Below are 13046 nucleotides of genomic sequence, written 5' to 3' on the forward strand. Positions count from 1 at the left end.
CTGTTTTGTTTCTTAAATTCCACATATGAGTGAGATCATGTGATAATTGTCTTTCTCTGATTGACTTATTTTGCTTAGCATAATACCGTCTAGTTCCATCCACGTCATTGCAAATGGCAAGATTTCACTTTTTGATGGCTGAGTAATATTCCATTCTCTATATATACCACATCCTCCTTATGCATTCATCTACTGATGGACATCTGGGCTCTTTCCATAGTTTGGCTATTGTGGATATTGCTTCTATAAACATTGGGGTGCAGGTGCCCCTTCAGATCACTACATTTGTGTCTTTGGGGTAAATACCCAGTAGTGTAATTGCTGAGTCGTAGGGTAGCTCTATTTTCAACTTTCTGAGGAACCTCTATACTGTTTTCCAGAGTGGCTGCACCAGCTTGCATTCCCACCAACAGTGTAGGAGGGTTCCCCTTTCTCCACATCCTCACCAACATCTGTCGTTTCCTAACTTGTTAATTTTAGCCTAAAATACCACTTTCAATGAAATCTGTTCTTCACCAGTTTGACACAACAGTTAAAAAAAATCAATTGTTTTTTTCGAAGTATAAAAGTGGATGTGAACAACTCTTTTGAGTTCTTAGGTTTATTCAAAGTTTTTGTCACTTATTGAGCCAATTTTGATATTTCACATCATCCTAGAAAAGTATCTGTACCATCTAGATTTTATATATAGTACTCTTACAATTTTTAAAAACCTCCTGAAATTATATCCTTTTAAAATGGCTTAATATTTTCTATTTTCTTTCTGTTTTTCTTGGTCATACTTGCTAAAGATTTATCTACCTTACTGTTTTTTTTTTTAATCTTATTTTTTTTAAAGATTTTATTTATTTATCTGACAGAGAGAGAGACAGCAAGAGAGGGAACACAAGCAGGGGGAGTGGGAGAGGGAGAAGCAGGCTTTCCGTGGAGCCGAGAGCCCGATGCGGGGCTCAACCCAGGACCCTGGGATCACAACCTGAGCTGAAGGCAGACGCTTAACGACTGAGTCCCCCAGGCGCCCCTATTGTTTTTTTTTTTTAAATCAGCTCTTTTCTTTCTTATTATATGAGAAAACTCAAGTGTAAAATATGTTACTAAATATATTAAAAATCACCAATAAAACAACTAGGATAACAATAATGGTTATGTTGTTACAATGGGTCAAAAAGAGGTTCAGCTCATCACTAAGTATGAATATTTTTCAACAAAGAAATCAGAAAAGCGATAGAGATTAGTAAAGACATAATGTGTCTACCAAAGAGTTTAAGAAATAAAACATTACAGATATGATTCCCTGTGTAAAGCCTCAGAGATGCCATTCTGTCTTTAGGGTAGCAACCTTTATGCTGAATTTAGAGTTTATCAATTTCAAGGATGTTTCTGAATTTTTTTACTTTATTGCATGTATTAATCAACAATATGCACCCAGACTAGAACATAGAGCTATACTATGTTTAAAAATTGCCCTGGGATCAGCAGTACCTATTTAGCTAATAGCTATGCACAGGATTAAAAACAGTAAATGGAATAAAGCAACACAGGGAATTATACATGTAGAATTTTCAGTGGCCACTGGAGTCTCCATTTAATAAATACAACCATGTATCAACTAGGGAAGTACAATGTCAGGGATGCAGAGGAAAAAAATCAAGTAGGTCTTTAAAGATTAAAAAGTTTCATAAAAGAGTGGGGCCTATATCTGGGGATAGGGTTGAAAACTCAAATACCCACAGTGGCGAGACAGATAAGGTGGACAAATGAAGCAGACTGGCTCTGGGAAGTGAGGGGACTTGAAGCAAACACGAGAATGTACATCTTCTCTGCAGGGAACAGCCAAGCATCAGGGGCAGGTGATTACTGCCATGGGGGAATGCAAGCTGAGTGTAACCAGATATTCTCATTTTTCAAGGGAAGTCCAAAACCTTATTTTTAAATGTTGGCAGCAAAATGAAAAGAAACTTTAGAACGCTATGTGAGCCATATACTTTCTTGCAAAATCCAATCTATGAAAATATTAGTTTGTACCATTAGATAAATTCATGAAGCAACTTTAATCAAGATTTCCTATGTTTCTAAAACATACCCGATTAGACAATATTTCACTTCAAAAGTTGCAGTATATTTTATTTCCCATAGTGAAAATAAAATTAATAGGTTTAAGAAATCTGTGAAGCATTTTAAAAGATTTTGTAACTATTTTACCTTCTTGTTTATTTATTTATTTTTTTTTTAAAGATTTTATTTATTTATTTGAGAGAGAGAATGAGAGAGAGCACATGAGAGGGGGGAGGGTCAGAGGGAGAAGCAGACTCCCTGCGGAGCAGGGAGCCCGATGCGGGACTCGATCCAGGGACTCCAGGATCATGACCTGAGCTGAAGGCAGTTGCTTAACCAACTGAGCCACCCAGGCGCCCTACCTTCTTGTTTATACCCAATAAAACAGCTAATAGAAAAGTTTGTATAACACCAGAAATAAGATAAAGACTGGACAATATTCTCATTTAGGATAACCCGGGGGAAAAAAAAGGCCACAAAATATACAAAGCCAATTCAGTTACCTGCATTATCTTTCTGAGGGGGTTTTCCCCCCATTGGCGAGGTTGGCTTAGCCACCACCCTCTTACTGTAGATCCCCTCTTTATGTTTAATGTTATCAGTGACTGGTAGGTCATCATCCCTCGTGCCTAGCACCTCCGCCGGGAAGTCTGGAGCAATGGCATCATTGGATCCTACAGAAAAGTGGGAAAGTAGTACAATTAACACAAATGTAGACAGGAAGTTGAAGAAAGACAAAAAAATTTACCTCTTAAACTGCTTCTATTAAAAAGGCACTGCAGGATGTGAGGGCGATCTGGCTGCAACATCTGTGACCCCATTGATCGCTAGGGTTGATTCGGCTGATCTGGCTGGCTAGGCAGGTGTCCCCTTCCTCCCTCACCGCTCCACGTGCATCCCTCCCGAAGCTGCGCGCTCGGTCGAAGAGGACAACCTTCCCCGATAGAGGAGGACCGTTCTTCGGTCAAGGGTATACGAGTAGCTGCGCTCCCCTGCTAGAACCTCCAAACAAGCTCTCAAGGTCCATTTAAAAAGGTACTGCAATAGGACTGTTGTAATGTGATCAGAAGGCGATGTCACTCAAATTGAAGCTGTCAGACATGTACAATAAGTTGCAACAATACATGGTAGAGAAGCAAATGACAGAAAATATATAGAGTATCCGTTCAGAAGAAAGAATTTCCAGTTCAGGAAGGTTTTCAAAGAAAGGAGAATACAGACTGTAACTCGGAAAATAAGTAGGCTTTTTGAAATATGCAGAAGAAGGAAGAAAGACATTTTAGGCAGAGGTGAAGCATGAGCAAAGACAAGGAGGCAGGAAAGCAAAAAGTATGTAAGAACAGCAGTCACTCTGCGGTCAAGCCAGATCATAGAATACATTAAAGAAAGCGGTGGGAAATATAAAAAATAACTGTTCAGGGCAAAATTCAGCAGAGCATGGAATCCCAAGCTAAGCTAAAGAGTACAAATTTTATTGTACATGAAATGTAACACTAAGGAGGGCACATACTGCATGGAGCACTGGGTGTTATAAGCAAACAATGAATCAGGGGACACTACATCAAAAACTAATGATGTACTGTATGGTGACTAACATAATAAAATAAATAAAAAATAAAAAACAGAGTTTGCAGAAAATTTTAATGAAGGGAAAATGTAATCAGCTATGTTTTAGGAAGATTAATCTGACAATAATACAAGATATAAAACACTGAAAGGAAAATCTTATGTGATAAAGAAATACAAGATTGCAAAGTAATTTTATTTTCTTTAAAAAAACATTTCAATATTCCTATGTCCACTGATAAGTTTATCCATGCCATAAAAAAGAGGTGAAGAACATTTCTGAGCACCTAAAATATATATGGCAATAAGAGCTGAGTATCAGTCTCATTAGTACAGTGCAAATATAAGTAAGTCATGAAGGATTTTTTAGGACAGACTGCAAGGATCCTAAGCCTGCTCGGTTATATGTACAGATTAAATTGGGCTTTTTCTCAGCTGCTTTTCATACTGCATTCTCATTTGTCAAATGTATCAAGCGCTTTCCTGTTTCAGGAGCTCTGCCCATTTTGTCATTCTCTACTCTTTGCCTACCTAACCCATCTTTATCCTATAGACCTCATCTCTAAAGTTTTTTCCTTGGAAAGGCCTTCAGGAGCTCCTAAAACTAAACTGGGTACTCTTATTATTCTCATCCAGTTCTACTTTATTTTCTTAACACTTATCATTTGTAATTATGTATTTATTTGTGGTCTATTTGTTTACTCTCTGTAACAACATTCCACATACTCCATAAACTTGGGACCATGTTTATTTTGCCTCTGTAAATGTAGCACCTAGTACAGTATTTGCCAGGAACACAATAAGAGCTTTAATACTTTGGGGTTGAAGAGAAAAAGAACATGAACTGAAGCTTTTGTCACCGTAAGAAAAACAAAACAAAACAACCAAACTTTGGTTTTATATGCTTTGGAATGAATATATACAGGGAATGCAATATATGTAGTTTCATATCTGTTTTTTTTTTTTCCACTCAATTCAAGATAAATTTTAAATGGAATCTAGAGTTTAAGGTCAGCATATAAAATGAAAAACCATAGAGGGTTGAAATTATCCCGGGAAGGTTCCTTAAAGAAGGCACCATGTTGAAATTGACATCCTATGCGCTCAACAAATCCACCAGAGAGTACTTTTTCCTTTTGGCTTGCAACGAATCATTGTGCCTGCTTCTGAGCACCTGATGAAGTGCCTGGCCTGTGTCGAGAGGCCATGTTGTAACAAAAAGACACTGGGTGTTATACGCAAACAACGAATCATGGAACACTACATCAAAAACTAATGATGTAATGTATGGTGACTAACATAATAAAATTAAAAAAAAAAAAAGACACTTCAACTCTAGAATCATTCTCAGGGAATCAAGATAAGCTGTTTAAACTATTATAAAAGGCAAACGAGGACAGTAAACTTTGAGAAGAGAGGTTTCCCATCACCCATTTCAAATTTCATCATAATATGTTCATAGAGTATATAGACTGCACACAACTCTTGCACCCTTTTTAAGATTTTATTTTTGGGTAATCTCTATACCCAATGTGGGGCTTGAACCCACAACCCAGAGATCAAGAGCTGCACGCTCCACTGACTGTACCACCCAGGTGCCCCAACTCTTGCACTTTTAGCATGTCTATGCTAAAAGACATATGCTTTCTCTTTTTTGTTAAGTATATGTAATTGAACATGCTTAAATTAAATGCATATACGACCAAACGGCAATGTATGCTAAATTTATCATAGTGAAAAAATTTCATTGTAATCCATTCATTTGACTTTACATTTTCTTAAAGTTTCTTGTTCTTTTTTTTTTTTATTTTAGGATTTTATTTATTTTTTGTCAGAGAGAGACAGCGAGCACACAAGCAGGGGGAGTGGTTAGCAGAGGGAGAAGCAGGCTCCTCACTGAGCAAGGAGTCCAATGTGGGACTCGATCCCAGGACCCTGGGATCATGACCTGAGCTGAAGGCAGACATTCAACTGACTGAGCCACCCAGACGTCCCTCCTGTTCTTGTTCTACGCTATTTTGCTAATTTTGTACACTCAACAGTAATTTGGAAGATAGATATCAAGTTTTAAAATTCTATTAGAGGGGCACCTGGGTGGCTCAGTTGGTTCAGTGACTGCCTTCGGCTCAGGTCATGATCCCGGAGTCCAAGGGTTGAGTCCTGTGTCCCGCGTCCCCCACTGGACCACCTGCTTGGCGGGAGTCGGCTTCTCCCTCTGACTCTCCCCTCTCTTGTGCTCTTTCTCTCAAATAAATAAATAAAAATTAAAAAAAAATCGTATTAGAATTTTTCCGGTATTTTTTTTTAGCATTAAAAATTTTTTTAAAAAGATTTTATTTATTTGACAGAGAGACACAGCAAGAGAGGGAACACAAGCAGGGGGAGTGGGAGAAGGAGAAGCAGGCTTCCCGCACAGCAGGGAGCCCAACGCGGGGCTCGATCCCAGGACCCTGGGATCATGACCTGAGCCGAAGGCACACGCTTAATGACTGAGCCACCCAGGAGCCCCTAGCATTTTTTTATTGTGGTAAAATATACATTTGCCATTCTAACCAATTTTAAGTATACAATCACACTGACGTGCAACCATCATATCATTCATCTCCAGAATTCACACATTTTCACAAACCAAAACTCGACCTATTAAATGATAACTCCCCTTTTCTCTTCCCCTCAACCCTTGGTAACCACTGTTCTACTTTACTTTATCTCTATGAATTTGACTACTCTAGGTACCTCATGTAAGTGGAATCTTAGAATATTTATCCCTTTGTGATTAGCTTATTCACTTAGCACAATATCTTCAGGGTTCATCAATAATGTAGCATGTGCCAAATTTCACTTTTTAAGGCTGAATAATATTCCATTGCATATATGTATCACATTTTATGTATTTATTCATTAGCTGATAGATATGAGTTGTATCCACCTTTTGGCTATTGTGAATAATGTTGCTATGAACATGAGCATACAAATATCTGTTCAAATCCCTGCTTTCAATTCTTTTGGGTATATGTTAGATCATATAGTAATTCCATGTTTAATATTTTTAATTTTTTTTTTTTTAGAGAGAGCGAGCATGTGCACAGTGGGGGAGGGGGGCAGAGGGAGATGGAGAGAGAGAATCTTAAGCAGGCTCCATGCCCAGCATGGAGCCCGACGTGGGGCTCAATCGCATGATCCTGAGATCATGACCTGAGTCGAAATCAAGAGTCTGACACTTAACTGACTGAGCCACCCAGGCACTTCTCTACGTTTGACTTTTTCAGTAACCACTACATTGCTCTCTGTAGTGGCTACATCCTTTTAAATTCCCACCAGCAACACACAGGGGTTGCAGTTTCTCCATACCCCCACCAAACCTTGTTATTTTCTGTTTGATAACAGCCATCCTAATGCATATGGAGTGGTATCTCACTGTGGTTTCAATTTGCCTTAGGACTAATAATATACAGCATCTTTTTAATGTTCTTTTTTGGCCATTTGTGTATCTTTCTTGGAAAAATGTCTATTCAGATCCTGTGCCCATTTTAAAATTAGACTCTTGGCTGTTGTTGAGTTGTAAGAGTTCTTCATATATTCTGAATATTAATCCCTTATCAGATATATGATTTGCATTTTGTTCTAATTCTGTGAATTACCTTTTTACTCTGTTGATAGTTTTTTGATATACAAAAGTTTTAATTTTTCATAAACTCCAATTTCTTTCTTTTGTTGCCTGTGCTTTTGATAACATATTAGTTTTTTAAGAACTTCTTTAACCTATCTGATCACCAAATCATGAATAAAATAAAACTTCTTTGGTCTCTTCTATTAAACACAAAGAATATAACTAAATTGGTTTTTGTTTTCATGCTTTTCATCCCGAAATTAACTTGACATTTTTTATTCATCTTGTAACTAAAATTTCTATTTAGATGAGTGCTTATGTTAACCTGGCTTCAAAGTTCACCACTGCTTCATTACTCTTTCTGGAACTCGTCATTTTTTTTTTTTTTTTTTAAGATTTTACTTACTTATTTGACGGAGAGATAGAGAGCACAAGTAGGCAGAGAGGCAGGCAGAGGGAGAGGGAGAAGCAGGCTCCCCGTGGAGCAGGGAGCCCGATGTGGGGCTCGATCCCAGGACCCTGGGATCATGACCTGAGCTGAAGGCAGCCGTTTAACCGACTGAGCCACCCAGGTGCCCTGGAACTCTTCATTTAGAGCCACCTCTTCAGCTGGATGAGTCTTCAAATTAATTTTTCAAGAAAGTATGAAGGTTGCCTACAAAGAGACTCATTTTAGACCTAAAGACACCTGCTGAATGAAAGTGAGGGAGTGGAGAAACCTTTACCACACAAACGGATGTCAAAAGAAAGTTGGAGCAGCAAAATTTATATTGGACAAACTAGACTTTTTTGTTCTTATATTGTTTTTATCCTGCTTTGGTATCAGGGTAGTACTGGCCTCATGGAATGATTTTGAATGTGTTCCCTCTCCTCCATTATTTTAAGATTTTGATAAAGATTGTCATTATTTTTTTTTAAATGTTTGGTAGAATTCACCAATGAAACCATGGGGTCTTGGGCTTTTCTGTGCTGGGAGATTTTTGATTCCTAATGTAACTTTCATTCTTGTTATTGGTCTAAACAGATTTCCTCGGAACTTCTTGGATTCAAGATTCATGATGCAATCTTGGTAATTTCTGCATTTTTAGGAGTTATCTGGTTGTATTTTTCTAAGTTATCTGATTTATTAGTATATAATTGTTTATAACCTGTTTCACATTATATTTCTGTGGTTATCTCCCTTACCCTTCCATTTCTCATTTTGGTTTTTGAGTCTTTTTTTTTTTTCCTTAGTTGATGTAGTTAAAGCATTGCTAATTTTGTTTGTTTATGAAAATCTGGTCATTACTTTCAATCTTATGTTATTGTTTATTCTGGTCTTTATTTTACTTATCTCTGATTTCTCTTTGTTATTTCCTTCCTCTACTAAATTGCAGCTACATTTCTTCTTTTTCTAGTTCCTTGGGGTGCGATGTTGTTAATTTGAACTTTTTCCCTTAATATTTCAAGCATTTATGGCATAAATTTCACTCTAACATCTGCTTTTGCTGCATCCCATAGGTTTTGGAATTTTGTGTTTTTTCTTTTGTTTTGAGATAAATTTTGATTTGCCATTTGATTTTTTATTTGGCCCATTGCTAGGGCAATAGTGTGCTAATATTTACATATTCAATATTTCATATTTATATTGTAGATTTTCCAGCTTTGTTTTATTGTTGATCTTTAGGTTTTGTTTTTTTTTTTTAAAGATTTATTTATTTGACAGAGACACAGTGAGAGAGGGAACACAAGCAGGGGGAGTGGGAGAGGGAGAAGCAGGCTTCCCACCAAACAGGGAGCTCAGGACCCTGGGATTATGACCTGAGCCGAAGGCAGACGCTTAACAACTGAGCCACCCAGGCGCCCGGCTATCTTTGGTTTTATATCATCATGGTTGGAAAATATACTTGGTATATTTCAGTCTTCTTTTTTTTCTTTTTTAAAGATTTTATTTATTTATCATGAGAGACAGAGAGAGAGAGAGAGAGAGGCAGAGGGAGAAGCAGGCTCCTAAGGAGCAGGGAGCCCGATGTGGGACTCGATCCCAGGACCCTGAGATCATGACCTGAGCCGAAGGCAGACGCTTAATCATCTGAGCCACCCAGGTGCCCCTATTTCAGTCTTCTTAAATCTGTTAATATTTGTTATATTTCTTTTCAAGTGATTTAACCAGGGAATTCTTTTGTGCGTACTTGAAGAAAATGTGTATTCTATTTTTCTTGGATGGAACATTTTATATATATCTTTTAGAACCATGTATTCTGAAGTATGCTTCAAGTGAAAAATGTTCGTGTTGAAAAAAATAACTTTAACTGAGGGTACTCATTTAAAATAAAGCATATAAGAGGGGAGGTGGGTCAGGGGATGGGAGAAATAAATGAAGGGGATTAAGAGTATACTTATTATGATGAGCACTGAGTAATGATGTATAGAATTGTTGAATCACTATGTTGTACACCTGAAACTAATATAACGCTGTATGTTAACTAAACTGGAATTAAAAATTAAAAATTAAAAAAAAATAAAGTATGAAGGTAGAGTACGATTTCGAGCTCCTGTATATTTGTGAAAATCTCTTTGTTGCCATATTGCTTAACAACTATGCACTTGGGTCCATAAATCATTGAATTATATAATTTTCCCAATAAATACATATTTTGTTCCATTTATTTCTTATATTTAGGACCTGGATTTCTGTTTTCTTCCCCAGATTTGAGAAGTTTTCAGCTATTATTTCTTTGAATAAATTTTCTGCTCCCTTTCTTTTCCTTCTGAGACCCTATAATGTCAATGTCATGCTTAATAGCATCATTAAGTTCCCCTAACCTATTCTCATTATAATTATTGTTTTTTTCTATTTTCTGTTCAACTTGATTGCTTTCTATTATTCTGTCTTCCATTGCTCACTGATCCATTCTTCTGTGTTCTCTATAGTTTACTATTTAATCTCTCTAGTGTATTTTTGAGTTCATCAATGATTGATTCTTTTTTATATTTTCTCACTGAGATCTGCCACTCTCTTCTCAAGTTCAGTGAATATCTTTATTACCATTACTTTATATTTTCTATCAGGCATATTGCTTATCTCCATTTTGTTTAGCTCTCTTGCTGTGATTTTGTCCTGTTCTTTCATTTGGGACATATTCCTCTATCTCACTTTTTCTAACTCTGTTTCTCTGTGTTAGAAGAGTCAGCTACATCTTCTGCTCTTGATAGTGAGTGGCCTTATGAAGAAGAGGTCCTGTAGTGCCATGCAATGCAATGTTCCCTGTTCACCAGAAACTGGCGCTTCAGGGGTGTCTCCTACATGTATTGCATGGGTCCTACTATTGTGGTTAAGCCATGTTTGCCTTCAGTCTGGTCAGCTGCAATGGGTCTCTTTGCTTGTAGTGGGCAGGTTTAGTCTCTATGTTGTTAGGGGCCAGTTTGGGGCTGCCTTGTGGTTGAGTTGGGTAAGACCAGATGTTTGCTAGAGCTGCAGTTGCATTGAACTGCAGGGTGCTCTCCTTGTGTTGTCCCCTGAGAGGCTTTTGTTGGTGGGCAAGGCCTGCAGTCAGACCAGATGTTTGCTCCCAGCCCACAGTTGAACTGGTGTGTGTATTTATCTTTGTCTCTACCCAGGGCAGGAGTCACCTTGAAGTGGTCCTGGTCACTGTTGGGGCTACTTGCACAATGCCATACTTCTGGTGCCACTCTGGATGGACTCTTGCCAAGAGCGGGTCAGATGGAGCAAATCCACAGGAGAATGTGGGGGCAGGACACACTATTAGCAAAGTTAGGTATGTGTTGGTATGCTTGTGGGAGAAGACCTGGAAGCTTTTGGAGAACTTCTGCTGAGAGCACTTTCGATGGGGCAGATCCATGGGGGTACAACATGGGAGTGGGGCATCCTATTAACAAAACTAGGTGGAGAGTGTTCATGCTTCTTCCAGCAAATGTGCACGTATCTAGGATTGCGGATGGGGAAGAGAAATGGCACTAGCTCTTTTGTTCTTGGAGAAATCTAAAGATCCTTGCTCCTACAGCACACCTGAGATTAGTAAATAGATCTTCCCATATCCTCTAGGCATTTTCCAAACTACTGCTTCTATACTGTATCTCAGAAAGGCTGTTGTGCTGTCCCTTTAAAAGTGGGGACTCAGTTTCCTATTGCCCTCTGGCTATCCCAAAGCAGAGCCTGCTTGTTTTTAAAGTTCATGGTGTTAAGCCCCAGTGATTGTCAAAACTCGAGAAGTTAAGCCGCTCTGGTCTTCAAAGCCAAATGTTATGGGGATTTATCTTCCCAGTGCGGGTCCCCCATGTCTGGGGTGCCTGGTGTGGAGTCTTCTTCTGTGCTAAATAGATATTTACTAGTATAGCACTTTAATTCCTACGGTGAGTCTTTTATTATATATTTTTGAGTTATATTCTTAGTGGTTGTTCAGGAGTTACGACTCACATTTTAGTATAAATTAACAATCTTTTTGGATTAATACCAATTTCAACTGTATACAAAAACTCTTCCCTTGTATAGCTGTCTCCTCCCTTCTTTATGCTATTATTTTCATAAGCAATATCGCTATACATTTTTGTACAACAGAGATTTATTACTATTGTTTTATGTATTTGTCTTTAAAGTCGTATGAAAGAAAATGGATTATAAGCAAAAATACATTTATTTATACTGTCTTTTATTATTTACCTGTGTAGCTATCTTTACCAGTGTTCTTTATTTTTAATATGGATTCAAATTACTGGTAGTGTCCACTGAAGAATCCCCTTAGTATTTCCTATAGGTCTGCTTGTTACCAATAAACTCAGTTTATCTGAGAATGTCTTAATTTCTCCTTCATTTTTTGAAGGGTAGTTCCGCTAGATAGAGAGTTGTTGGTTGATAGTTTCTTTTTCTTTCAGCTCTTTGAATACATCATTGCAATGCCTTCTGGCCTCCAAGGTTTCTGATGAGAAATCAGCTATTAATCTTACTGAGGATCCCTTGTACTCTTGCTGGTTTCAACACTCTCTTTATCTTTGTCTTTTAACAGTTTAATTATGATGTGTCTAATTGTGGATCTCTTTAAGTTTATCCTGTTTGGGTTTCCTTCAGCTTATCAGATGTATAGATTAATAGTAGCTATAAAATTTGGGAAGTTTTTGTCATTATTTCTCAAACATTCTTTCAGTCTCATCGTCTCTCCTTCTGGAACTCCCATTCTATGTAAATAGTACTCTTGATGGTGTCCCACAGGATTCTGAGATTCTGTTCCTTCTTCATTTTTTTTTTTCTGTTTCTCACACTGAATAATCTCAATTGGCCTATCTTCACGTTCACTGATCCTTTCTTCTACCTGTTCAAATCTGATACTGAGCTTTCCTAGTGAATTTTAAATTCTATTTGTTGTGTTTTCAACTCCAGAATTTCTCTTTGGATTTCTTTTTGTAATTCATAACTTTTAGTTGATATTATCTATTTGGTTAAGACACCGTTCTCATACTTTAGTTCTTTGTTTTTATTTATTTATTTTTTGAGCACGTGAGCGAGTGAGCAAGCACATGAGTAGGAGCAGGGAGCAGAGGGAGAGTAAGAGAAAGAATCTTACGCAGGCTCCATGCCCAGTGCAGAGCCCGATGTGGGGCTCAATCTCACGACCCTGAGAACATGACTTGAGTCAAAATCAAGAGTCAGACGCTTAACAAACTGAGCCACCCAGGCGCCCCTCTTTAGTTCTTTAGATATAGTTTCATTTAGTTCTTTGAACATATTTTAAATAGCTAATTAAGTCTTTGTTTAGTAAGTCTAACATCTGGAATTTCCTAGAGACAATTCCTAAACTGTTATTTTCTTGCCTATGAATCC

General features: G+C 37.7%; 1 protein-coding gene across 1 annotated transcript in view; it reads right to left on the reverse strand.

Annotated features, from left to right (window-relative positions):
• The window catches only part of ALMS1 (ALMS1 centrosome and basal body associated protein), a 213108-nt gene that overhangs the window by 59464 nt on the left and 140598 nt on the right, over positions 1-13046 (reverse strand). Inside the window, exon 15 of the mRNA XM_044918883.1 lies at positions 2559-2729. Within this exon, the coding sequence (XP_044774818.1) occupies positions 2559-2729 (171 nt within the window). The remainder of the gene's footprint in view (positions 1-2558; positions 2730-13046) is intronic.

Source organism: Neomonachus schauinslandi, chromosome 10 (genome assembly GCF_002201575.2).
Source record: "Neomonachus schauinslandi chromosome 10, ASM220157v2, whole genome shotgun sequence".
In the NCBI taxonomy this organism is placed as follows: Eukaryota; Metazoa; Chordata; class Mammalia; order Carnivora; family Phocidae; genus Neomonachus; species Neomonachus schauinslandi.